Here is a 24,539-nt window from a genome sequence, read left to right as displayed (position 1 = left end):
GAGCGGTGGAGGGTGGCGACGGGTCGTAGGTTTTTCCTTTTCCTTCCCACACAAAATTCCACTGTGCTTCGTGGGTAGGCAATACTCTACACTTCAACGCTGTTTCTCGATGGACAGTTTTTCCAAAACATGTGGGATCTCCAGGTTTAAACCCTGATGCCGGAAAACCCCAACAAGTACGTATATGCCAAATAAAAGCTCGCAGCTCTGGGGCACACCAGGTTTCCGTCCCTTGGGTCCCACGACCATGTTTCACAGCTCATTGTTTGTGAACAATTCCTTAGGGAAGTGTTCTCATGGGCTCGGGGATTTATTTCCCGTGTATCAACTGTTACGTGCATTGGACAAAACAATATGGAAGGGACCAAGCCCATACCCCATTTGTTACGAATCTGAACAGGCCAAACTGGGGACAATGGGACGTTAAATTCGTGGTATATGGGCTCACCGTGGGGTCTCGATACAAACCGGATCCCACCTTTCCAAGGGGTCCAGACCCCCTGCTCAACGGGCAGCTGGTTGAGGTGCCCACCAGGCCCCTCTCTGCCAAGCTGCTTTCCAGCCAGGTGGCCCTAGCCTGTGCTGGTGCCGGGGCTTGTTCCTCCCCAGGGGCAGGACTCGGCACTTGCTGCACCCAGTGAGGTTCCTGCCAGCCCCTTTCTCCAGCCCAGCCCGGTCCTCCGAAGGCAGCGCAACCACTGGGGTGCCAGACACGACCACCCCCCATTTTGTGGGTGCCAGCAGTGCCCAGTGCCAGCCCGTCCCCACTGGGGTTGGGCACCGAGGGTGTCACACTCCCACCTGCGGAGACAGATGGATGGAAAAGTCACAGCACCGGGGCAGAGGAAATATTTAACATTCCAGATGGGGGGGCACTGCGGGAGGCTCCCAGCCCTGCACTCCTGCAGCCGCTCACTGGCAGGGGAACCTGTTCCTCTTCTGGCACCAGCGCTGCCACCACAGGGGCTTGTAGAAGCAGATGCGGTGGGGCCAGCAGTGGCATCTCCACCAAACCTTTGGGCAGCCCCAAGACGGGTGCAGCCCTCCCTCATGCACCGTCCTGCCCATGCCACGCTCCCTCTCTCCACGCAGCACAGCCCTGGGCCTCTCCCCGGGTCCCAGATGCAGGCAGGGGGATGAGTGGGCGTGGGAGGCTTAAGACCAGGTTAAGCAAATGCGAAACCCCATCGGTGACTATACACGCTTGCAGTGCTGTGTCATAAAGAGCCAGGGCTCTTGAATAGATGCACGCAACCGCCCCCAGCTCAGGGGTGTGTTTACCAGTGGTGCTGGAGAATGACCGTCCAGAACGTCCCAATGCCCCGCCACCCCCTATTCTGCAGCTGCGCTGATGGACCTGAGGTCAAGGCACCGTGATACGCCCCGGTCCCTCACGACCCAGTGCCCCACAGCATGGCCGGAGCAGGGGGCCAGACCCTCCTTGCGTCCCCCCTGCTCAAAATGCGGTGTCAGGCCCCAGGGTGGACAGTGAGTGCAATGCATCCCCTGGGGACCTGCCAGAGGGGCTTCTGGCCAATGCCCACCTCTGGAAGCAGAGGCCACAATGTCCTCCGGCCTCTCCCCATCCCACTTGCCGGGACGAGGTGGCGGGGCGGCCCTGTTATAACACCATGGTCTGCCCCAGCTGCGCCAGCGCCTGGTTCCACCGCCGCTGCATCCAGGTAGGCGCCATCGCCCCGGTCCCTGACATGGTCAGCCCGGTGGTCACCCCATCACCCAGCTCCGGGGAGCGAACGGGTCCCTCCCGCCACTGCTGATGCCGATGCCACCTCTGCCCTAGGGCCAGGCGCTGCACTCAGGCCTGCACCACTTTCGGTGCCCTCTGTGCCGGGACATGACAGCCTTCCAGGCAGAGATGTTCCGCTTGGGCATCAAAATCCCCGACAGGTCGGTACCCTCCCCGCTGCCTCCCTTGCCCTCCACAATACCCCAGCTGATCCCCACTGGCCCTCCTGGGTGCCGACGGGGTGTCCCCCACGTCCCCGGTGCTGAGTGCTCCCCTCTTCCCACAGGGATGCTGCCTGGGAGGAGGAGGGCTCTCTCCTCGACTTGGTGCTCTGGCAGAGCTCCTGCGACGCCGACCAGTGCCTGTGCCCTCTGGGCCGCGACCAGGCAGAGCAGGCAGGGTGAGTGCTGGTGGTCCTGGACCCCACAGCCCCCGTGAGGACACGATGCCTTTGTCTCCTCTGACGGGCAGGGGTGGAGGTTCCCTGGGATGCTGAGCCAGGCATGGCGCAGGGTGCGTTCTGGCAGCTCAGCCCCGGCTGCCAGGACGGGAGCAGGGGAGAGCTGGGCTCGGCACAGTGCCGGGGCTGTCAGCCCACTGCTCGGGGACCTTTGGTGGCAGTGGGTACCGTTGCTCTCCGCAGGCCGTGGAGACTCCTGGTCTGCAGCTCCTGTGGCTCCCGTGGGACCCGCCAGTGCTGCTCTGCCCTGGAAGATGCCACCGAGTCCTGGGAGTGCAGGGACTGCAGTGGCACGCACAGCGGTGAGGGGGGCAGCGGGGGGGACAGGACACCCAGGGCGTGGTGGCTCCCACAGCCACTGGGGACTTGGGGACAGGCGCTGTGACGCGTGGAGGGAGGGAGCGTGGCAGGGGCTTGTTGTGCTCAACATCTCCCTGCCCCCTGCAGTGCCCGACATTGCAGCCGGACCAGACTCTTGTCCCCTGGCGCAGGGACCCTGGCACAGCGCTCCCAGTAAGATCACTGGCACAGGCTGCCCACTGGCATTGGCAGCCCCAGGTGAGATTCTAGTGTCACCCCATGGGGCTGTCTTGGGTGGCACTGGATCTGAACTTGGGCTGGGGAGGGCGAAGTACCGTGGGAGCTGCCTTGGGTCGAAGGACAACCCGCTCTGACGGAAGCAGCGATCCCATCGTGTTGGAAGGTCAAGGTGGTCCCTGTGGGTCCCTTCTTTCACATTGTGGCCCCAGCAGGGGCTTCAGAGACACCCAAGGTGATCGATAGCATTCTGTATTGCAGCACCAAAACTCCTGACTCTTCATTAACAGGCATATCGATATAGTTAAATTATTTCTGGGTTAGGTTATTAATTGGACATAGTTCAAAATATGTTTATATTTTCCTTTTTTGCAGCAATTAATATTTAGTTGAACTGAAGTAAGTTGAAGAGATCGCACTGGCAGCAACCTGGGTGGCCCTGGCCATGTCCCTGTCCCACCACCTGGCAACCCTTGGGGCAGTGCTCCAGTCGTTGCACCCCAAGCCGCCAACAACGGTGGGTACTCACATCACCCCCGGCTGGGTGCAGCTGCTGCTGGTGATGTGGGCAGAGGATGAGGCCCCGTGGGACAGGGTGTTGCTGGTAGCTGAGGCAGCAGGCGGTGGGGACGTCATCTGTGAGTGCAGGGAGAGAAACGGACAGCTCTGGTGAGACCCGAGGCTACAGTACAGGCCCTGGCCCCACCGGTGCTTGGGTTTGCCCAACGTTTTTGCCATCTCTCGTCTCGTCGCTTGTTTCATATTCCCTGGTGGTGGCCTCCCAGGAGAGCCCTGGCCCCACGTTTGAGTCTCAGAGTTGTTGGCGGTCTCCTGCTCCCAGCACGTCGGCACTGCCCTGGCACTGGGATGCTGCACAGGGCACGGTCACACTTGTTACGGTGCTGCAGAGCAGAAGGTGCAGCCCCAACCATCTGGGGACATGTTTGTTGAGCCCTGTCCAAGGCAAAGAGGCTGGGATACTGCTGCCAGCTGCGGAGGAGCCATGTTTGTAGCGCAGCTCCTGCTCCCCTGGGGATGCCAGCTCGTCCCTGAGCCCAGAAGGCCCATGGTGATGAGTAACGGATGTCCGTGCCCTCCCCTGCAGATGCACATCCAGGCTGAGCCAGGATGGAGCCACCATGGGACTGGGCGGATGGCTGTCTTGTGCTGGGTCTAGAGGAGGACATGGGGTCACAGCAGCATGGCATGCCCCCAAAACAGCTCCCAGCATTTGCCTATCCACACCCCGGTCCCGGGAGCCTAGAGAAGCATGCGAGTCCCTTTCTCAGCTCGGGCAGGGAGGGGGTGGCAGCCAACACGATTTGGGGTTGAGCTGTGAAAGATTTGAGGTTTCACCAAGAAGTTTTCTGAGAGTCGCTTTTTCTCCCTGGCAGGAGGAAACCCTCGCTCAACCACTGCAGATGGGGAATCACAGATGGAGACGTCTCCAGGCCCTGGTCATCACCTGAAGCACCAGGAAAGACCCAAAGAAGCAAATGGGGGATGCGTGCATGCATGTGTGTGTGTGTGCCATGGGCTCCCCAGTACTCCCACCAGTGGGAGATTTACTGGCCCAAGTTTGCCACAACTTCCAGGCATTTTCCCATCACTCTGATGGTGGCTAATGGCACGTCTAGGGGATGCCTGGGCAGGACGGCTTCGGCTGTGATTTTGAGAGCCGACACGTTCCTGGGCAAAACAATTGCAATGTGTGTGAGTATGAATCTGTTCAGCGGATAAAGACCTAATGTGGATCTTTAATACTATTATTGCTAACAATAAATATCACAGTGCTATGGAGCGATGTTTGTACTTGTTAGCTGGCAGCATGCTAGCCATAGTTCATGATCCTTAGGGTTAAAAAGTTGTTTCACCATGGTGATGTCTTCACAATAACAGTTCTTGGCATTTATGGTTATTCTCTTTTTTTTTTTTTTTTCTCCCCTCTTTTGGGCTTTCTTCCTTTAAAACCTGTCAAAGCTCCCCTTGTCCTGTAGCCCGACCCAGCGCTCTGCAGTACAAGGTGGGGCTCGGCTTGTGAGAGGACAGACACCTTTGGGGTTCTTCTCCCTGCCCCTGCAGAATTTGGGATGGCTGGCCTGTAGCAGGGGACAGAGCACCAGAGGGAGGAAACAAACATGCTGGCCCAGTGTCCCTTTGGAGGGGCCCCTACAAGCTGTGCTGGCTGCTTTCAGCTCAGGAAAAGTTTTTCCTCCTGGCTCAGTAGACCTGGATCTCAGAAACCTGGCAGCTCCATCCGCAGCGGGGTGCGTGGGCCACGGGCTGAGGCTGCCCGACATGGCCCGCAGCCAATGCCCAGCTGCAGCCAGCCGGTGCCAGTGGGCCCAGACATCAGGAGCAGCCGCTCAGGGACTGAAATACTGCAGAGAGACCCCCGGCTCAGCACAGCAGTGGCTGAGTAAGAAGATCTCCGGCTCCTACTGGTCTTAACTCTCATGGCATGAGGAGGGGCACGGGTCAGCATCTGCCACCCACAGCAGTCTTGCGGGGTGACATTGACGCTGGATGGGCAGGGATCGTCACAGCACTCTCCAAACTATCAAACTGCAACAAGGTCTTTTACCATCCCATACCAACACACTCTTCATGCCAGTCCCTCTGCTGCCTTCTCCTTGTCTCGCCTCAGCCAGAGCCCAAGCCCTCTCTCCCTCTCTCTGCTTCTTCCTCCTCTCTCTTCCTTGGCTGCGCTCTCTTCCCTGGCTCTCAACCACTTAACCTAACCAGCCACAGCTGCACCGTCTCTACATCAGCCAGCCTGCTGCCGCTGCAGCCAGCCCACAGCTGTATATTACCAGTGCTAATTAACCCAGCTTCATGCCTCTACAGGGATCACTTGTGCTCAGGCAATTAAGGAAAGGATGGACTTTGGTGGGGCAGGTGGGTGGATAAAAAACACTGTAGTGCAGAGTGGGAACGTGCTGAGATCAGAAGACACTTGTTCCAGGTGGGGCAGGGGAGAGCCAGATACCCAGTGGTGAGGCACGACAGAGGTGGGAATGGGGAACGAGAACTGGGCAGCTCTGCCCAGCCTGGTCGTGCTGCACAGGAGAGCATGGTGAGAGGCCTTTGCTTTGCCCGTACTCCTTGGGATCCTCACAGCTGTTGCCCTCTGCACCCAGGGGACAGCAGGGACTGCCCTGGTGGGACGAGAGCTGGGGCAGCCTGGGGCGTGCAGGCAGGAGGCTCCTCCTCGAGGTGTCTGCACAGAGACCCTGCAGCTCAGGGTGTGTGATGGGGGCTCTTTGCTAGGCTTCAGCTCAGCCACTCCGGTGGCCTGGCACGGGGACTGCTCTCCAGACCGGCATTCCCATCAGCAGTTTTGGTGCTGGGATGCTGCCTGGCTTCTGCTCCAGCAGTAAAATCTCTGTGGATGTCTTGATGGTGAGGGGCGGCTGTGTTCTCACCTTGGCTTTCAGCTGGGGACTTCCCAGTTCCTTCCTTGGAGCTATTTCAAGGAGGTGTGAGAGGGGATATTTGGGGGGGACGGTGTGTGAGGGCTGTGCAGGGCTTGTGGGTGCAGGAAAGGAGGAAAACTCTGGGTGGGAAGCGAGGATGTGCATGTGTTGGGGGGTGCAGCTGAGGAGACTATCTGCATGCTGGGGAAACCCATGCACGTGACCTTACAGATTACCATCCACGTGCTGGGATGACTGCCGTGCTTCTGCTGTGTCTTTTGGGTGGCCACGTAAGGTACGGCTGAAAAAATATATAAATTTTTCTATGAATATAATTGCCTACAGATATTTAGTGAAGATTCTAAAAGAAGGTGAGACAAAAAAGTGTATTCTCCCAGCTATTCCTTGTCAATAATCTACACCTGCCAGAACTGGTGGCTGAACACCGAACACGCCATCTGCGAACCATCAGTTGGGCTTGCTACTCCCTTTTGTAATTATTTATGCTTTTGGCTTTCATAGGTGCCTGACACAATGCACCATTCATTATTGGCCTCCAAAAGAAGCTTCCAGATTTCAATATTCTGTTGCCTCTTGTGTCTTTATTCAGGAAACACGGTGGGCAGATGAGGATTTCCCTTCAGCCAGAGCTGCTGGCAATGGGCACTGTGCTCCGAGGGAGCTGTGGTGAGGTCCAGCCATGTTGGGAAGTGTTTGCTGCCTTCATCCTAGATGGGATCCCGGTGTGGAATTGGCTCAGCGTGGGCAATTCTTCCCTCCTGCTCTAGGCCCTGGTGCCGTGGGAGGGTCCAGCTGCACCCACATCTCCTCCAGACCGAAGGCATGCCAGCGGGCACTGCTGGGAGCCCCTTGGGAATGCCCTCCTGCACTGGCTGATGCTGCCTGCCCAGCCCAGATATTCACCACCCATGCAGCCACCGTGGTGGCCTCGGGTCCATCACCCTTGACCAGATCCTTGCAGCCTCCAGCCCACCCAGGCTGAAATCCTCTGGGTTTCTGCCCCCACCAGCCCGCAGGAGGCTATTCCAGACCTTGCATCACTGCTGCTCAGACTTTTTTTCCCCCCTCATTTCCAGGTGAGATCAATTTGCACCCAATTTGAACTCATTCATTTTTGCTCCAGGGTCATCATCTAGCTGAACTGTGCTGTTTTCCCCATTACCCCTGCTTTTTTCTCCCATTTACCCCCCACCCTAGCTATAGACAGCAAAACGGGCTAAGCAGCACATCACTGCTTCTAGAGTTGGCTGCTGATTTCCCCCACTATTTTGGCAGGCTTTCTGTGATCCCACTGGGGCTTGGGTTATCCTCTCTGGTACCTGGGATGCTGAAATGGCAGGTGAAGTCCTGCCATTGCCCTCTGCAACAGCTCCAATGCTTGCCTTCAGCGAGTACAAGATCTTTTGCGCTAGGCACCCTGGAGAAATTGTTGCCCTCCTTTTGCAGCTGTATTGCACACCTCTAGCTCCTAGCAGACAAGATCCTGATATACCAAAAAGCCTCTTTTTTTAGTCTGCAGAGCATGGCCTCGTTCCACATACAGTTAAATTTAATCTCAGTTCAATTAATCCAGCCTCCAGCATCCCTTGGGTACTTCTGAGCAATACTCAGCCCTTTGTCTATGTTGGCGGCATCTCCTGTCTTTGCCTCTTCCTCCTCCAGAGCTTGCAAACGCGTTGCCAACCACACCTGCTCGACACACAGCCGGCGGAGCCGGCACAGAAGCATTTATTTTCCTAATTCGTAAATAACAACTGCTAAATATAAAATGTTCTTCACTCCCCCTTTCCAAAATGCCACGGCAAAATGCTCTCGCAGCCCCCGATCAGGCTCACGCCGGCAGGCAGCAGATGTGCCTCCATTAAACGGGGAACCTCGGAATAAATTTTGCATGGTTTTATAAATCCCTGCCGGTCCTAGGTGGGGGCGTGTGTTTTTTTTCCCATGCCGTCTGCATGAGCTGTCAGGCTGAGCGCTGGCCTCCCTCCGGGCTGCAGGGAAACAGTTTATTATTTGCAAATATCTCAAAGCTGTTTCTGAAAAGATGGAAAGGATTAGGGACATGTCTGGTAACAAAGCAGAGCAGCAGAGAGCTGTGGCTCACAATGTTCCCCGTGTGCATGACAGGGAAGGGAACAAGTGTTTTGGGGACAGTGTTTGTGCCATTTACTCCCCACCTGAGCTGGCTGGATGCTCCTGCACGGCAGCTGCTTGACTTAGCAGAGGGGATGAGGTCGGGCTGGTGAGAGCGTCTCCATCGCACCCCTCTTGCAGGGATGCTAGGCAGGATGGTCATATCGGGGGGGTAGAGATGAGCCACCCCTGTCCCGTGCAGGTCCAATTCCCCAGGTCTGGCAGGAACGAGGCAGCCGCAGGAACCGAGCCCTGGCTTTCTGTGTCATTGGGGTTTCTGAAGGCGTACCTGGAAGTCCTTGCAGTGTGCAGTGAGATGTGAGACAGCCAAAAGCTGGCTCCAAGACATTGTCTCTGGCTTTGTCTCCATGTGGGCAAAACACCTTGTCCTTATCTTTGTGGCTTCGACATCTGTTTTCCTGTCTGCTTGGTTTTATTAAGTACCAGTTCAGTCTCCCTGAGGGGATGCTGCCTTGAAGATGTGAGCCAGCAGGCTGAGTCCATGAGTTTGAAAACCACGAGTACCTTTGCTGTGATGGTATCTGGGTGAAGGAAATGTTGTGATCCTCCAGCTGCTGGGGAAGGATCCCTCTGAGGCCATTTTCAGCCTGTCACACGCTGCTTCCAGGGAGTGTGTGTGTGGGGGGGTGTACACGGATGCCAGGCAGCCCCCAGGAGCAGCTCGTGGGTCTTGTGCCCGGGCTGAGCCAGAGGGAGTCTTGGCTTGCGGGCTGGAAGCAGAGTTAAAATAGTTTGTGTGACAGGAGGCTGCCCCTGAGGGAAACTTTTCAAACAGTCTTTTGATTTCCCCATCTTCAGTTTCTCACAATCATATCCGTTTTTTCTTATTTTCCAGGTGAAGGCACGCGACTGCAGCGCCAGGTATGCTCTCCCCGTGTACAAACACGAAGAATCATCCTGTTTTCAGCTGCCTCGTGTTTAAGCCAAGCAGTCTGGCTCCTCAGCTCCAACTCCAAGACGATTTCCTTTCCAACCCACTTCTGCAGGTTTCCCCTGAACCCGCACCAGGTTTTCAAAGCACTTTGGGGCGTTTCCACCTGTGATGCTCTCACCCTGCCATGCACGCTCTGTAGAGCTGCCCTGCTGCACCCAAAGACTGGGGCGCCGAGAGCCCAGGACTGCGACTTCCCCGGATCTCCTCACAAGGGTGCAACGCAGCAGTGGGTTTCAGGAGCTTGATCTTGGTGGAGGAGACAAGTTGTCTGCCTGGGGAAAATACGCAACTTTTGTCGTGGGTGATTTCAGATTCCTGGTAACCTTCACCCAGCAGCATGGCTTCTGTTAGGATCTGGACAGACCCTTAGTTCCAAACTATTTAATACTTTAAATCAATTAACAGATATGTTTTGAAATCTATTCACTCTGTAGTGTACTTACTCTGTGATTTGCTGATACATTTTTAATGACAATGTTACTGCAATTGAGAGTGTAATTGCAATATGAGACTGTTAGGCAATTGCTAAAGAAAACTCCTTCCAGAAGTTAATTGGCCATGATCTATTTTCCATTAAAACCAGGCTGATGCATTAATCTCTGTTACCAAGTTTTACAGCTTTGTAGACTGAGCTGTATATGAGATGTTTTTTCCTTTTTTTCTGTGTCCCTATGTGGGACCAGAACAAAATCAGCTCACCCCTAACAACCTGGGTCATCTCTCGGTGGCTTGAACATGGGCTGTGGCTGGTCGCTGCCCCCCAGCTCTGCCCTGAGGTCCATCCCTGTGCCCTGACACAGGTGGGAAGGGCTCCTGGTCTGCTCCAGCCTCTTGCTGCCCATACTGGGGGACCTGAACAGCAAGCACCCGGGGCCCTCACTAGCAGCACAGGGCTGCTTTTGAGGCACCACCAAAAATACTCGTGCCTGTCTGTGGAGTGGCAACAACGGAGGATTTCTGTCCTCACACCAGACCAACGCCACATGCCGTCGCTCCAGCTAATGACAACATTTATTGGAGATGCCATTGGTGCAACTCTCAAATGTTCATGATTTCTGAAAGCAAAAGGAGCCACCTATTTTAAACCGCCAAAGACAACAAGGTTCCTCACGCAGAGTGCGGCTAAGCTAAGCTCTCATTTAAAGCCTTTAACCATGTTCCCTGTAGCTCTGGTGAAATTTTGCCAGTGAAAATGGGCAAATTTTCCAAAATTTTGCCAATTTTACAGTGAATGCAGTGGAACATCCTCCCTGTGAGCCTTTCTGCTAATTTGAAGACACCTCTGAGCAGACACCAGCCCCAGTGAAAACGTTCAATACTGGATGCCCTGCCCAGCTACTGGGGACTGATTAGAAGGTGTAATAGGATTTCCAGAAGAGGTTTGGGAATATTGAAAGTGTAGTTTTATCTCTTCAAAGATAAGTGCATGGGTCCCACTCAGCAGCTGAGACAAACGCCTTTGGCATGATGACCTACATGGAGAGCTGGATGAGCGGAGGCTCCTTGCAGCCACTGATGGGTGCCCAAAATGAGGGTGAAGCAGGTTTCTGGATGGGGGAGCTGCCGGCTGAGTGGCCAAGCTGCATCCTTGTCAAAGACAGTGACATTAAGGAAGGTGGGGGGTGCAGATTTGACAGTGAGGCCACTTATCCCCCCTCCTCCCAGCTCACCTCTCTGTGAGATTGTTCAGCTCACCAAACCAGCAGAAAATGACCTGGAGAGAAGAAAAGCTGGCTGTTTTCTGACTGGTTAACGAGCAAAACCTGCTGGGAGGGAGAAGGAGGAAGGACAGTGAGACCCCTCCATTGGGCGGCAGCAAGCTACCAGATCAGCCTTACTGGGTCACACAGCCACCCTCAGATGCTGCAGTCTTGCTGCTCCTTCAGCTTCTGAGCAAGCTGGAAGTGGCCTGATCTCTCTCCTCTGAGAGCTTCTAAGGGACAGATGACATACTTCTGCAGCCACAGAAGCTGACATGCTCTTGCTAAGAGGCAGCAAGCAGAGACATGCCGAATGCTGTATCCACAGGGACTGCTTGCGCTGGGGAAGCTGCTACATCATAGCAGCAGGACACAGACCTTCCAGCAGTGGTCTTGCTGTATGTGGAAGTGGTAAATAATTAGTATTTTATCTGCTTGGTGTGAAGCCAGTGAGGCATCCCTAATCCCTCAGCCTACTGCTGCAACAGGCCCAGTGCCTTCTCAGCACAGCCACAGTGTGACAATGCCATCCCCAAGGAGATGCCCAGGCATGGCAAGCCCTCTGGAAACCATCACCTTTCCAGGTGCCTTCCCATATATTAGCTCCCATCTGACTCCTTGACACCCAGGGATGGACCTCCAGAGGTGCTCCTCCCACTTGCTCTATGGCCAACCTGTTTCAGCCCTGGCCTCAGCAACTTTCGGAAAGTGCCAGCCACCTCTTCATTGCTCTGGCCTGACCCGCTGCCTCCTACCCCCTCTGCTCCAGGCAGACGGCACATCCGAGCTCTGGGCAGCAGAGCAGAGGAGCTGATGCACGTGCTGGCTGCTCCAGCAGTGACATGCCACGGAGGCTGCAACATCCCCCAGCCTGGGTGGGAATGTCATTCTGGAGCTCTGCGTGGATCCCGTACCACCAGCTGTGCCTCCACTCCTCCTCTCTCCCAGCCCTGACCTCAGTCTCCCTCAAAGCTCACAGATTTCAGCGGAGAAACCTCAGGGCACCACAAACCCACGCAGCTGGCTGCCCAGCATCCTCATCCAAGGGTCCCCACAGGTAACAGCCATGGCATGACTGTACAGCCACCCAGACTGGGCTGGTTCAGTTTGTTACATCCCTGTCAAAATAGAGCTCAGGTAGAGCCCCATGGAAGGAGGGACAGGCTGCTGTGAAGCCTGGCAGGAAGGACACTTCCCGCTCAGAAGCAAGGAAAAGCTGTCTGACCCGGCAGCTGCTGGAAACAACCACTCATATCCTAGTGAAAGCTGACCCTGAGCTTAAAAGCTTTCTGCTCAGTAGGCACTAAAATACCAAGGTATAGAGACCAATGCAAAGATATAGACCGATACAATTCTGGATCCTACCTTCGCTCTATGGGACTGACTAGAGATCAGCTTTATTCAACAGCTCCAGCCTGGCACGCAGCAAGCACTGCTCCCAGATCCCACTGAATCACTCTCCCTAGATGCAAGAGGACATCCCCGCCACAAAGGCACAAGGCAGCTCTCACAAAAATGCTACTGAACTTTTGCAAGCCAGGTGCCTGTTAATATAGAAGTCGCCACAATTCAGTTTTCTACAAGCTGTGGGCCACAGAATTGCTCTTGCAGCCCTTCCTAGCACCAACTCAACAGGCAACACTGCCAGAGTCAGCCTGGGGTTAAGGTAACTGCCAGCTGAGCTACATGCGTTTAAAACACTGGATTTTGTTTCCTTGTTCCACATCTGGTTATCATACACACCTCCTGTCATCTGTACCATGTCATACCATTGCTCCCTTCTGGCTTCTCCCCCCTGAACACAGGATCGGTTTCCTACGAAGGGCTTACTCAGATCCCAGAAAAACATTTCCTATGACTGTTGGAACCACAAGCAACTATCACCTCTAAAAAAAAAAAAATCTGCAGAAAAAGCAGTTTCTTCAGCGTTAACTCCCATTCCCTTCAGCTGCTGACACCACAGCCTTGTAAAAATGTGCTCGGACACCTCCGAGTGTGAAAATGCCACATGGCATCTCTCTTTAAATACATACTTAAGCTTTCTGAGAAATGATCTTTTAAAATCACAACTGCCTTTGTTATCACTAAGAGGCTTTATATTCTAAACCAAATTATTACATAATCTCCCATCTGTTACCATCTGCAGCAATGCTGGGAAGGGGTGAAATGGCAACACCAGACATCAGTATTGAACCGGAAAGCCACAAGAACTCTCCAGAAAGTAACTAAAAACAGTTAGCAAAAGGGGACGTGCTTTTTTTTTTCTGTGCCCTGCTTTTCAACACAATAAAAATTTGAGCCTTGGTAAGCCTGTCTGGGATAGAGGCGCCAGGAGAAGAAATTGCCAAGGCACCTTTCCTTCAGACAGGCTGTGACACACCCCAGACCAAGCACTTGCTGAGGGTTCCAGCTGGACTGTGAGTCACTGCCATTGAAAAATACTGCAGTCCCTATTTATCAACAAAGGCACAACACTCACTCCTTGTCCGTCACCCAAACTGTCATCATTTCTGAATAGAAAACCTCGAATATCTTAACATAGCTGCATAACACTCGCATGTTTTCCTCCAGAGATGCACTCATTTTGCCTGTTTCTGCAGTCCGATGCATGCCATGTGGCTTTGCGTCCCCATGCTGTTTATTTCAGGTTACACACACAGGGTACATTTTTACAAGTTTTATTTGTCCTGTGTATCTTCCATAAGCTGTTTTTAAAACTTCTGGAATTGCTTCTTGGTACCAGCAGCCTTTGTGACTTTGAGGACATTGAACCGGACAGTCTTGCTGAGGGGACGACACTCTCCCACGGTGACAATATCTCCAATCTGGACATCCCTGCAAAGACATTGCTGCTATTTCAGTAGTTCTGAATTTCCCACATATGCAGTTGGTTTGCTCTGCAGTGCAGGCACTTGCATTGCATAACGCTACCGAGTAATGCAGTGCTGAAAGCGACCTTGGATAAGCTGTGAAGCAAGGCGGTTTAATTTTAAGCAAAGACGAATGTGCCTGATAAACAGCAGTCACCCTGCAGCAGCTGACACAAAGCCTTCCGAGTCTGACCACACTAAGTTCAAACTCAAAAGACAAGGCTAAACACGAGCTTTTCAAGAACAGGATGAGTGCTGAGCACAGAAGGGAAACCCTTCAGAGGTGGGGAGTTTCCCTTCCAGTCACACACAGGCTTGAAGCCCTTCTTAAGCCAAATCAGCTGCACTGCAACGCTAGTCCAGGTTTTTCTGGAAATGCTGCACTACAAAGACAGGCTTAGGAAACATGCAAGTAGAAAAAAAAAAAAGAGCCAGCCTCTGAACCTGTCCCCTCTGACCTCAGCACTTACTTCAGAAACATACATATTTGTTATGCTTTCTCAAGGACAGCAATGCTGTAACAGTGGATGGTTTCAGAAGGCAACAGGCAGACTGACTGGAACCTCTCTTACGGTTCAGCAATTGCCACTGGCGTTGTCAGCAGTCCCCTCTCACCAGCAGGGACTCTGAAGACCATCGTGAGTTTAGACATCACCACCAGTAAGCAGATTCCAGGTCAGAAGCAGCAATAAAACCACGTGTCACCTTAACTGCACACTTGCAGTTTCTACGTGAAAGCAGAGTTCAGCATTATAAGCAATACATATAAACAACACATATGACATGTTCTGAGCATGTATGGCACTCCCACACATCTCTTCTCCTGGGGTTAACACTCCCCTACTGTCACTGCCGGAACTTGCACGCACCTGAAGCAGGGGGAGAGATGCACAGACATGTTCTTGTGGCGCTTCTCGAAGCGGTTGTACTTGCGGATGTAATGCAGGTAGTCCCGACGGATGACAATGGTGCGCTGCATCTTCATCTTAGTAACCACACCTGGGCAAGAGAAGTCGGGGGGAATGTGATGAGCATGACCATAAGCACGGATGCACTGACCACTGGCAAACTGGCTGGAGACTGGGGTTATAACTTAACACGTAAAAGATTTCTCAAAGAGTTACCCAAGAGGATCAGCAGAGATGAGTGGCATCTGACACCTGAAGGCAGTACCTATCAATTCCAGCCATTTCTCCTTGCCTACTTTAATAGTAAACGACAACACATCCTTTGGAGACTGCTGTGGTGTTCTACCAGGCAGAAATGGCTTTCCACTTTTCTGCCAGGTTACAGCTTTCAAATTTGTATTTTAAAACAAGTTTCTCTTGTCTTTTTTAAGACTTTCTAAGCATACTGTGCCCTGCTGCCTAGAACCAATGCTCCCTACCTTATCTGCTACTGCATTACATCAGCATCTGCACTACAGAACAGCACATCTGGAAGGGTAACTGCCAGCAACTGGTCCTTTCACTGGGCATCAGCAAAGCCGTGCAGCATTGTCGTCAAAGCCCCTTCAAGGTAAGGCTTAGAAGACCATCGTGAGAGAATGGCATCACATGCAGCTCAAGGACCACAGCAGTTTCCAGGCAACTCCAGACTGCTGCTCACAGGCTTTGCTTAGAATCACAGAACACTCTGGGTTGGAAGGGCCCTTCAAGACCATCTAGTTCCAACTCCCCCACCATGGGCAGGGCCCCCTCCCCCCAGCCCAGGCTGCTCCCAGCCCCATCCAGCCTGGCCTTGAGCCCTGCCAGGGATGGGGCACCCACAGCTGCTCTGGGCAGCCTGGGCCAGCGCCTCGCCGCCCTCACAAAAAAGAATTTCTTCTTTATGTGTACCCACTTCCAGGCAGTCCAGGGATTATGTCTATATCATTACTCCTTAAGGTGCCTACACAACCCACCTGACAGGATTCGGCCACGGATAGAGACATTACCAGTGAAGGGACACTTCTTGTCGATGTAAGTGCCCTCAATCGCCTATAAAAAGAAACAATTGTCAGCATTTGGATAGACCAACAGGTCAGGCAGCACCGAAGCCTAGTGACCGTGCTCAGAGGAGTCACAGCTACATCGCCTTAATAGTCTGCGGGACCATCACGGCCTTTGGGTTGCAGTGGGAGGAGATGCCGGGCTCGGGAAGCACGGCCGGGAGGCAGGGCAGCCCTGCCCACCTGCATCCTGCAGATAGCCAGGCCTTACCTCCTTGGGAGTCTTGAAGCCGAGGCCGATGTTTTTGTAGTATCGGGGTAGCTTCTCCTTGCCACCTTCGCCCAGCAGCACCCGCTTTTTGTTCTGGAAGATGGTGGGCTGCTTCTGGTAGGCCCGTTCGGTCTGAGGTAGGGGAAGGCGAGGAGAGAATCACCAGCAGCCCTGGGGCACGGTACCTCCTCAGCACCGGGAACATGTCAGGCCCCACATCGACACCGACAGCAATCCCCGCCCCCCAGGGCACAGTACCTCACCCAGTACGACCGGCCTGGCCCGCCCGCCCGCCCCACAGGCCGCCCGCCGTCACCCCTCGCAGGGCCGGGCCGCATCCTCCCCGCCCTCCAGCAGCGCCGGGGCGAGCAGCGACCCCAGAAGGGCCCGTCCCGAGGCCGGCCGGGCGGCCGGGGCCCAGTCACAAGCAGCACCCACCTGCGTGTCCGCCATCTTGCACCGCGCGGCTGGAAAGGGGAAGTCCCGGCGCACGCGGCACTATTTATCTCAGGGGCGGGGCGAGGGAGCCGGAAGCGACATCACGGGGAGGCCGATTGAGTGACGTCATTTCCTCCCGCCGCGCAGAAGCGAAGGCAGAGCAGCTGCAGAGGTGCCTGCCCGTGCTCCGCTTTGCTGGCTCGGGGGGGCGCGGTGCTAGGCTCGTCGTAGTCCCGTGTCCCACCCCCCCTCCCGCCTCTGTCACTGTGTGTCCCTACTCCCCATCCCACCTCGCCCCCGTTACCGTTTGTCCCCCCCGCCGCCCTCGGCCTAGGCGCAGGCCGGGACGCGCTGGCCGCCTGTGGTGCTGCCGGGCTTGGCTGCTGCTGGGGAGAGAAGGGCAGAAGCTGGCTGGATGCCTAGCGCTTTGGTGAACGCACCGCCAGCCCAAGAGATTCTTGTCCCAAGCATGGTGGATTAGATCAGGGGACGGGCGGCCGTGCAGGATGCGGAGGGAGGATTCCTGCCGCAGCGTGACTGCTATGTTGGGTGCTGGAGTTTTAAGAGGAAAAGATGCAAACAACGTGACGGAGGTAGGAGAAGTGAAGGATTTCTGGAGGACCTTTTCCAAGAGCAGGTGCAGGGCAGCATCGACGGTTAAGAAATAAAGGGAGTACGACACAGCCCAGGCTGACTCACAGTGGTTCAGCAGTTCAGTTGTGTGCCACTGGTTCAGACACCCCGTGGAACAGCTTTGCTAGTGCCTCTTTGCTTTGCTGGCTGGCTTTGTGGGCTGCAGCTCCTGAGATGCTGAGCTCTGTAAAGCCTACGTGTGAATCGGGGTGAGACCTTTTCTGCGTTGGTTCCCTACCTGGACAGCAGAGAGGGAAATTCTCAGGAGAAGCACATTATGTATTGATACCGAGACCTAGGGTTTGTAGTGTTCCTTTGGGTGAGGGAAAATTTAACTACCGCAGGGTTTTGGTGGGAATTTCTTCCTGGTCTCGGGCTAAGGGACAAAAATATCCACCTGTGAGGGCATATGCTGTCAAGGGGTCTCCAGATGTGCTGGTGCTGCCTGATGTCCAGAAAATGGGGGACCTTTTGGGTGGATACCTCTGCGTCCAGACAAGTGCTTCTGTTTCTTCAAGGTCTTTTTCAGAACCTGTTAGCAATATTACTGGAGTTGGACCTAAATTACAGTTTATGGCTTCCTGCTAACAGATATATTACATGCGGCAGTGTACCTCAGAAAAGGCAGTAAATCTGCTTTTACGTAGTTTGACAAAAAGACATCAGTATAATTTAACATCATTTGTGATGCAAATAAAGTTATATTAAACCAACAGAATATAGTTCCCTGTTTACTGCGTATCGCATTATTAATCAATTGTTTGAAGACTAAAGGGAGATTTTAGGGCTTTTTAGAGCCCTTGTGCTAAAAGGCATTTTGTTCTCTGTTAGTCATTGTCTGCCTCCTTAGGGGCTGAGTGCAGGGAGAACTTCAGTAGCTGAAAGCAAAGTAATTTCTAGCCATGAAGAGCTACCTTGTGTGGATGCTGATTTGACTCTTGCAGCATGAGAAATGAGGGCTGATGTGGAACAGTTTCAAAATAAAAAGCAGTTTGTTCTTTGTACAGGAGTAAGCCATAGCAGAACTCCTCAATGAGCAACTGGGGATGTTGAAAGTTTACAGGGGCTTGTGGAGGGACTAGACAGGTTCATGGAGGAAAAATCCATTTGTGTTTGCTGAATATGTAGCAAAAACGTGCAGCTCAGGAAGTCTGGGCTGAAAATCCTCAGCACTAGGATGTGGATGAGGCAAAGCAAACCTTGATTCAGAAGAGACTTCAGATCTGCAACCCAGATGGGGCAGTGGGATGATCCTGTCCAGTGGGCTGAAGTAGGGCAGAAATATTTTTAAATTTTGGTCGCTGGGACACTGGTGGTTTTGTGATTAGTAAGTGCCTAGATGGGCCCTTGCACTGGTCACTACAACGTTGTGGTCTTGGACAGGTGGTAGGAAGACCTCAAGGATTTTTGTGTTTGTTTTCAAAGGCCTTTCAAACTCTCAGGGGAAAAGCAGCTTGAAATGGAGATATGTAACTAAATTCTCTTGAAAAACACTGTTCTGCTCTGCAAATTATCCATAAGCTGATGAATAAATAAAATACCATTTCTTTACTAATTTGTTTGACACTAAAAATGAAACTCAGTCATCTGCTGCCTTTAACTCATGATGAATTGTGAAGAATAGGGGAATAAAGAAATAATAGCAATCTTTTTCTCATTTAGGTGAGCACATTCTGTAGGTGTTTGCATCTGCTCAGATGAACCTGCCGCCAGTCAAGAGTCTTGTCTTTGAGTTCAGCATCTGCAGCGGCAGTTGGAGAATAGCTGCCACTTTGTGGTATGGAACTGTGTTCAAAACGAGGGAGGAAGGTGGGGGAGTCAAACTGCTGAGCTTGATCCTGATGATGCAAAACAGAGCAAAAGGGAATTTCAGACAGTGGCTTAATCAGAAATCCCTGATTAACCCCTGATTAATCAGCAGCAGAGTGCTGTGGCTTTAGGAGAGAATATGCATATTGGTAGGCTGCTAGAATGCAAAGAAAGAGGTTCTTCCACCAGAACATGTCCAGACTGAGGTGAGGAGTCTTCTCTCCAAGAGTTACTAGTGCCCCTGAGTTGTGTCATGAGGGCGTTTCCCCTGATCCTGCTAGCAGCCCTCTGTGTAAGGCTGTGTTTCTTCTGATGGCCCGCAGCAGGAAACAGCTTCAGAACATTGTGTGGGTCCAAGGAGGAAATAGAGGTAAATCATAGACATAGTGTGGCGAGAGAGGGGGTTTTCCTCTGAGCATTGTCTGGCTGTAGGAGGTACCATCAAGCCTTTGCCATAAGGAAATATGCAGAAGCCATATTGCCTTTTCAGAGGAAGCTCAAGGAAGCTTCAGCACCTTCAGAGACTGAGCTGAGGAAACTAGTGACTGCCTGGAAGTGTGTTTCTTCTGGCAGCGAGAGAAGGTTCTGAAGCACTTTGAAATGACACAGGAAGAAACCAGAAAATTGTGTTCTTGTTTTATGACCTGCAGCATCAGGTTATGATGAGAGATTATGGAACTGCTTTCACTGATTTTTTTAAAATAGACTTAACAGCTACTGAATGTGCTCTGTTTGGGCAGCCTGATCCTTTCCCGGTGTGCATGTTTGGTTTCGGTGCCATCTTGAAGTCCCTCCCAGATAAGCATTTCTGCCCTTTCTACTGTGCTGTCATGCGTGGCTCAATAAAACAGAAGCATGAAGGTGTGGTGTGACGTGGCAGAGAGGAGATACTCGCTGGGGTCTGAAGGTGGGTGTCCTCTCCCTGCTGAGTGCAGCCAGCTTTCCATGGACATGGATCCTATAGACACTCCAGGGGGCTGGTTCTTGGCCTCTGGCTGCAGTGGGATCCACTCTGGGAGCAGACTGGCTCTTGGCCTCGCTCACCTGATGGTACAGTCAGTGCTGAATTTGTTAGTCTGCTTTCTTAATCCCCGCAGTACTGATTGTAGACAGTAGAGATTATAATGTATTGATGGTTATACACACTAGGGTCTAAATGCATGACAGAAATTAATTCAAACCGTGGTTTCATTTTTACCTTAGCTCAATTAGATCCTTGTTCTATGTCTTCTGAGGGTGGCATTCCTATCACCTGTCTGTCCTGTGTCAGGTGGTCAGTTACTTTATCTGTACACAGCACTCCCACCAAACACAGCACCAAACATTTACAGCATTGTGGGCTCAATGCATATTTTAATTGTTTAGGTAGACATTGAACTATCTGCACATCCTCTTCCTCACAGTGCCACAGAAGGCGCATTTAGGCCTTTGTTAGGATGTTGATAGTTACTCAGTATTTATTTAGTATTAACTGTCCCATTATCTTTGTCAGCTCATTATTTCACTTGTAATATGTTTTTCTGCAGTCAGTCCTGTGTTCTATAAGAAGCGGCCCCACAGAAGAACAAGGAATGCCCTGCCAGTCTGCTCAGGATAGTACTTGAGTTTGCAGCCTACCTGGGTCCAGCTATGGCAATACCTTTTGGCTACCCAGTGTGCCGAGGGGCCAACCAACACAGATTCCTTTGTGCCTCATTAAGAGCGTGCAGCCTGTGCAGCATTTCTGATGATGGGCTTTGCTGACGCTCACTGTGGGCAGGTGGAATTGGTGCACAGAATTGTCTGAATCCATTGCAAGAAGAGAGAAACGTTTCAGAAGTGATATTTGTGCCCTAGTGTTTTGATGTGATAGCAGCAAGCTTCAGACGGGGATACATGCAAGGCATCTGTGCCAGATCACCGTAGTCACTGGGTTGTCTGTCACCCTGCTGAGTCCAGTCGTTATGTTTTATAGCTGATATAGGTAAGGTGCAAAGACTGTGGTAACACATCTGGGCCCATCTGTATTTCCGGGTGCATGTTGCATCCTGGTGAAGTTTGGGAATTACAGCTGCCAATGTGCCCCTTGTGACTAGCATCTGGCTAATTTCAAGCCTGTGCTGGTGTTCAGCAGTCTCTACTCTTGCTGCTTCTCAAAACCTGAGTACTGAGCAGGGCTCAGTAGCTGTCCTGTTCCCTGGAAGCTGGAATGGTCCCTATTTCAGCCCTTTTTTTAACTTGATGAATTCCTCCCAGGCCAGGTGAGCAATGGTGCTCTGAAAAAGCAAACCCCTCTGGGTTTCTATAAGGGAGCTCTGGACGAACCAACGAGAGTTGCATCTCCTCCTGCAGATCCAAACCAGTATGTGGACAAGCAGGGCAGAGCTGCGTGCTGGGACAGTACCTCTCTGTGGCCATGCACCCTGCTCACCAAGCAGAGCAGCCAGGGTGCCTCTGGAAGCTTGCAGGCACAATTATGGCACCCACTCTGCTCACAAGAGCCTTGCCAGCCAGCAAGCAGAAACGGGGCATCAGCCAGCCCTGTTCAGGGTTACCAGGAGTACTGTGTGAGGTAGAAAAATCAAGGACATGATGGGCTTGGAGGGAGACAACCCATAGACTTCATCCTGTACCATGCGTGCCCAGTGGTGCTGACTGAATTCAGCTTCTGCAGAAAGCAGGGTGCAGATTACTGCACCTTAAGAAGGACACGGAGCTGTTGGAGTGAATCCAGAGAAGGCTGCAAAGCTCATCAGAGGGCTGGAGCACCTCTCCTGTGAAGAGAGCCTGAGAGAGTTGGAGTTGTTCAGCCTGGAGAAGAGAAGGCTCCAGGGAGATTTTAGAGCAGCTCCCAGTGCCTAAAGGGGCTGACAAGAAGGCTGGGGAGGGACTTTTACAAAGGCATATAGTGATAGGACAAGATGGAATGGCTTTAAACTGAAAGAGGGGATATTTAGATTAGATACTAGGAAGAATTTTTTTCTGTGAGGGTGGTGAGACATACGAACAGGCTGCCCAGAGCAGCTGTGGGTGCCCCATCCCTGGCAGGGCTCAAGGCCAGGCTGGACGGGGCTGGGAGCAGCCTGGGCTGGGGGGAGGGGGCCCTGCCCATGGTGGGGGGATTAGAACTGGATGGTCTTTAAGGTCCTTTCTATGATTCTATGAAGTGCAGTGCAGAGTGGGTTGAGCCATGGCAATCTGACCCCCTTGACACCCATTTTCCTGACCCTAGTCTGCAGCTTAACTCTTGAATAGTTGGGGTTTTTTTCCCCCTGGTTCTCAAGTCTGGTGTGATTTTAAGGCTCCTGTCTATCCTCTGTGGAGAATTGGGGTGACTAAAGGAATTCTCTTGATATCTGGAAGAGAGCTAATGCAACTCTAATCTTTCAGAAGGAAAAGGAGAGTCCAGACTGTTATGGACTGGTCAGCCTCAGCCTGGAAAGAACATAGAGCATATCCTCTTGTGATCCCTGTCTCCAAACAAATGAAGCACAGGAAGGTAATCGAGCAGCTGACATGGATTTGACCAACAGCAAATTGTGCTTGACCAAGCACAAAGTTAAGGCTTTAAGTGCTTTAAAGCAGCAGCCCATTAAATATTTTGTTTGTTATCTTCTTGACATCCCTCCTGTTAACGTCTCATTAGATCTTTCAGTGATTGTTAACAGCTGTGGTGGTCAGGTTTTCTGAAGCAGTGGCTTAACACGTTCCTGGCACAGCTCAGTATTCACACAGGCATACCTCAGCTCCACAGAGGCACAAGGTGGGGTGTCGGGAGCTTGAGCACTGCCAGAAATCTCTCCCATCTGTATTCCCCAGAGCACTAGGAGCTCCCCACACTACTTGTTGAGGGATAGCAGGGGTTTATGCCACTCCATGGCAAGGAGCAGTTGTCCTGGGGTAAGGCAGCGCAGAGTCAGCGGCACAAGAAACCTCTCTTCCTCAAAATACCACAGGATGGCCATCTGTACTGCCACGGGGATGGCAAAGAGGGACCATCCCTTGTGGGTGTGTGAAGACCATAAACATCTGCCAGGTGGCTGGAGGGTGAAGCTTGTTTGGGGGTCCCAGGAGCTTGAGAGAGTCGATGTAAGTTGCTGAGAGCAACTCAGTCGCTGAGAGCTAGGATGACTGCAGTGGCATTTTAGGCAAATGAACTGTCTGACCCCTCAGTGTCTTTCTGTAGTGAGGGGCCCCAAACTGAACACGGTATTTGAGGTGTGGCCTTTCATTCCCAGAGAAGTGAAATTGCCTGTGGGTGGCAAAGGGTTGAGAAATGCTTTTCTGAGTCCAGTACTGACTTCCGATTAGCCAGCTGACCAGGGGAATCCCAGTTTGCTCATTATACCAGCTTTCACAGGAAAATCAGTAAGGACCTCCAAACCAGCTAGGGAACCTTCTGCACCATGGCTCATGGTCCCTGTACATGAGGTCCTGTGTCCTCTTCTGCTGTTGCTGAAGTGCTTTGTTCTCTCTTTTTTTGGTGTAAATGTGCAACTGTTCCTGTGGCTCTTGCAGCTCTGCATGACTCTAGTTGTGAAGTTACAGGTTGTCATTAAGTACTGAAAACCTGGTGAAGTTAATGGCAATTGCATGAACTTAGCCTAAACTCTGAGGCTTGTTCAAATAGTCCAAGCCTATAGTACAGCTAAAGGCTCAAACCCCGTCAGCTCCAGTCTATCTGTGAAGGTCTGTGGGTCACATAGAGTCCTGAGCAGGTGGAGACAGCCAGAGTTCTTGTAGCCAAATTGCAAACTATTTTCCCATCTTAGGCAATTTTTTATTTGCCCGAAGTCCAGTATATTGACCTCACATAGACTCTCAAGTCCTTCCTCTACTCATTACTATTTGAGATATTGAAACCTAGCAGGTTTAAAAGTTAATTTGCAATTGCACTTACTCCACAATATACTGAAGGCCTGCAGAGAGAAGGCACAATGCATTCTCTTCAGATGATTTGCAGCCCGGGCACAAAGATGCAGTTAAGTAGGGCAACAGCGACTGAGCAATCAGCAAAACATGTTTCAGAGAATCACAGAATAGTGTGGGTTGAAGGGAGCTTTAAAGGTCACTTAGTCCAAGCCCCTGTCATGAGCAGGGTCATCTTCAACTAGATCATGATGCTCAGAGCCCTGTCCAACCTGGCCCTGAATGTTTCCAGGGATGGGGCATCTACCACCTCTCGGAGCAACCTGTGCCAGTGTCTCACTGCCCTCAGTGTGAAACATTTATTCCTTATATATAGTCTAAATCTCCCCTCTTTTAGTTTAAAATCATTGCCCCTTGTCCTATTGGTACAGGCCCTACTAAATAGTCTGTCCCCATCTTTCTTATAGCCCCCTGTAAGTACTGAAAGGCTGCTCTAAGGTTTCCCCAGAGCCTTCTCTTCTCCAGGCTGAACAGCCCCAACTGTCTCAGCCTGTCTTCACAGGAGAGGTGCTCCAAGCTTCTGATCATCTTTGTGGTCTCCTCCATGTCTTTCCTGTGCTGAGGATTCGAGAGCTGGACACAGTACTCCAGGTGGGGTCTCACCAGAGTGGAGTTGAAGGGGGAGAATCACCTCCTTCAACCTGCTGTCCACTTCTTTTTATGCAGACCAGGATTTGGTTGGGTTTCTGGGCTGCGAGTGCACATTGTTGG

The 24,539-nt window shown here is 52.4% G+C and overlaps 1 protein-coding gene, 1 long non-coding RNA gene and 2 other non-coding genes across 5 annotated transcripts; 1 reads left to right on the top strand and 3 right to left on the bottom strand.

Moving 5' to 3' along the window:
• Window positions 1-13,631: 13,631 nt before the first annotated feature.
• Window positions 13,632-16,605, bottom strand: RPS11 (ribosomal protein S11). Its single transcript, XM_037376175.1, has 5 exons — window positions 16,479-16,605; window positions 16,041-16,172; window positions 15,743-15,818; window positions 14,709-14,838; window positions 13,632-13,804 (listed from the first exon to the last, which is right to left on the bottom strand). Exons 1-5 carry the CDS (start codon window positions 16,491-16,493, stop codon window positions 13,681-13,683), a joined length of 477 nt encoding a protein of 158 aa, XP_037232072.1. The 5' UTR covers window positions 16,494-16,605; the 3' UTR covers window positions 13,632-13,680.
• Window positions 14,406-14,499, bottom strand: LOC119143906. Its single transcript, XR_005102875.1, has one exon. It is a non-coding gene; the product is annotated as a small nucleolar RNA SNORD35 (small nucleolar RNA).
• Window positions 15,308-15,400, bottom strand: LOC119143908. The gene has a single exon (XR_005102876.1). It is a non-coding gene; the product is annotated as a small nucleolar RNA SNORD35 (small nucleolar RNA).
• A 3-nt stretch (window positions 16,606-16,608) lies between the features above and the next one.
• Window positions 16,609-22,776, top strand: LOC119142804. 2 transcript variants are annotated; one of them, XR_005102425.1, is made up of 5 exons: window positions 16,740-17,071; window positions 18,774-18,888; window positions 19,661-19,827; window positions 20,447-20,883; window positions 22,290-22,776. It is a non-coding gene; the product is annotated as an uncharacterized LOC119142804 (long non-coding RNA). The 2 variants fall into 2 exon arrangements; XR_005102426.1 differs by lacking the exons at window positions 16,740-17,071; window positions 22,290-22,776 and adding an exon at window positions 16,609-16,650 and having other exon boundaries at window positions 20,447-20,742.
• Window positions 22,777-24,539: the final 1,763 nt, after the last annotated feature.

The sequence above is a fragment of the Falco rusticolus genome, chromosome 2 (assembly GCF_015220075.1).
Source record: "Falco rusticolus isolate bFalRus1 chromosome 2, bFalRus1.pri, whole genome shotgun sequence".
NCBI lineage: Eukaryota > Metazoa > Chordata > Aves > Falconiformes > Falconidae > Falco > Falco rusticolus.
The sequence above is the reverse complement of the archived record's forward strand: the minus strand, read 5'-3'. Positions and strand labels throughout refer to the sequence as shown.

What these genes read in the sequence shown, in the direction of transcription:
- RPS11 (XM_037376175.1), bottom strand. An exon ending in CCGTGGCCGAATCCTGTCAG is followed by an intron (nt 14,839 to 15,742) that starts GTGGGTTGTGTA and finishes TCTCTTGCCCAG; the next exon opens with GTGTGGTTACTAAGATGAAG. An exon ending in CATCTCTCCCCCTGCTTCAG is followed by an intron (nt 13,805 to 14,708) that starts GTGCGTGCAAGT and finishes ATGTCTTTGCAG; the next exon opens with GGATGTCCAGATTGGAGATA.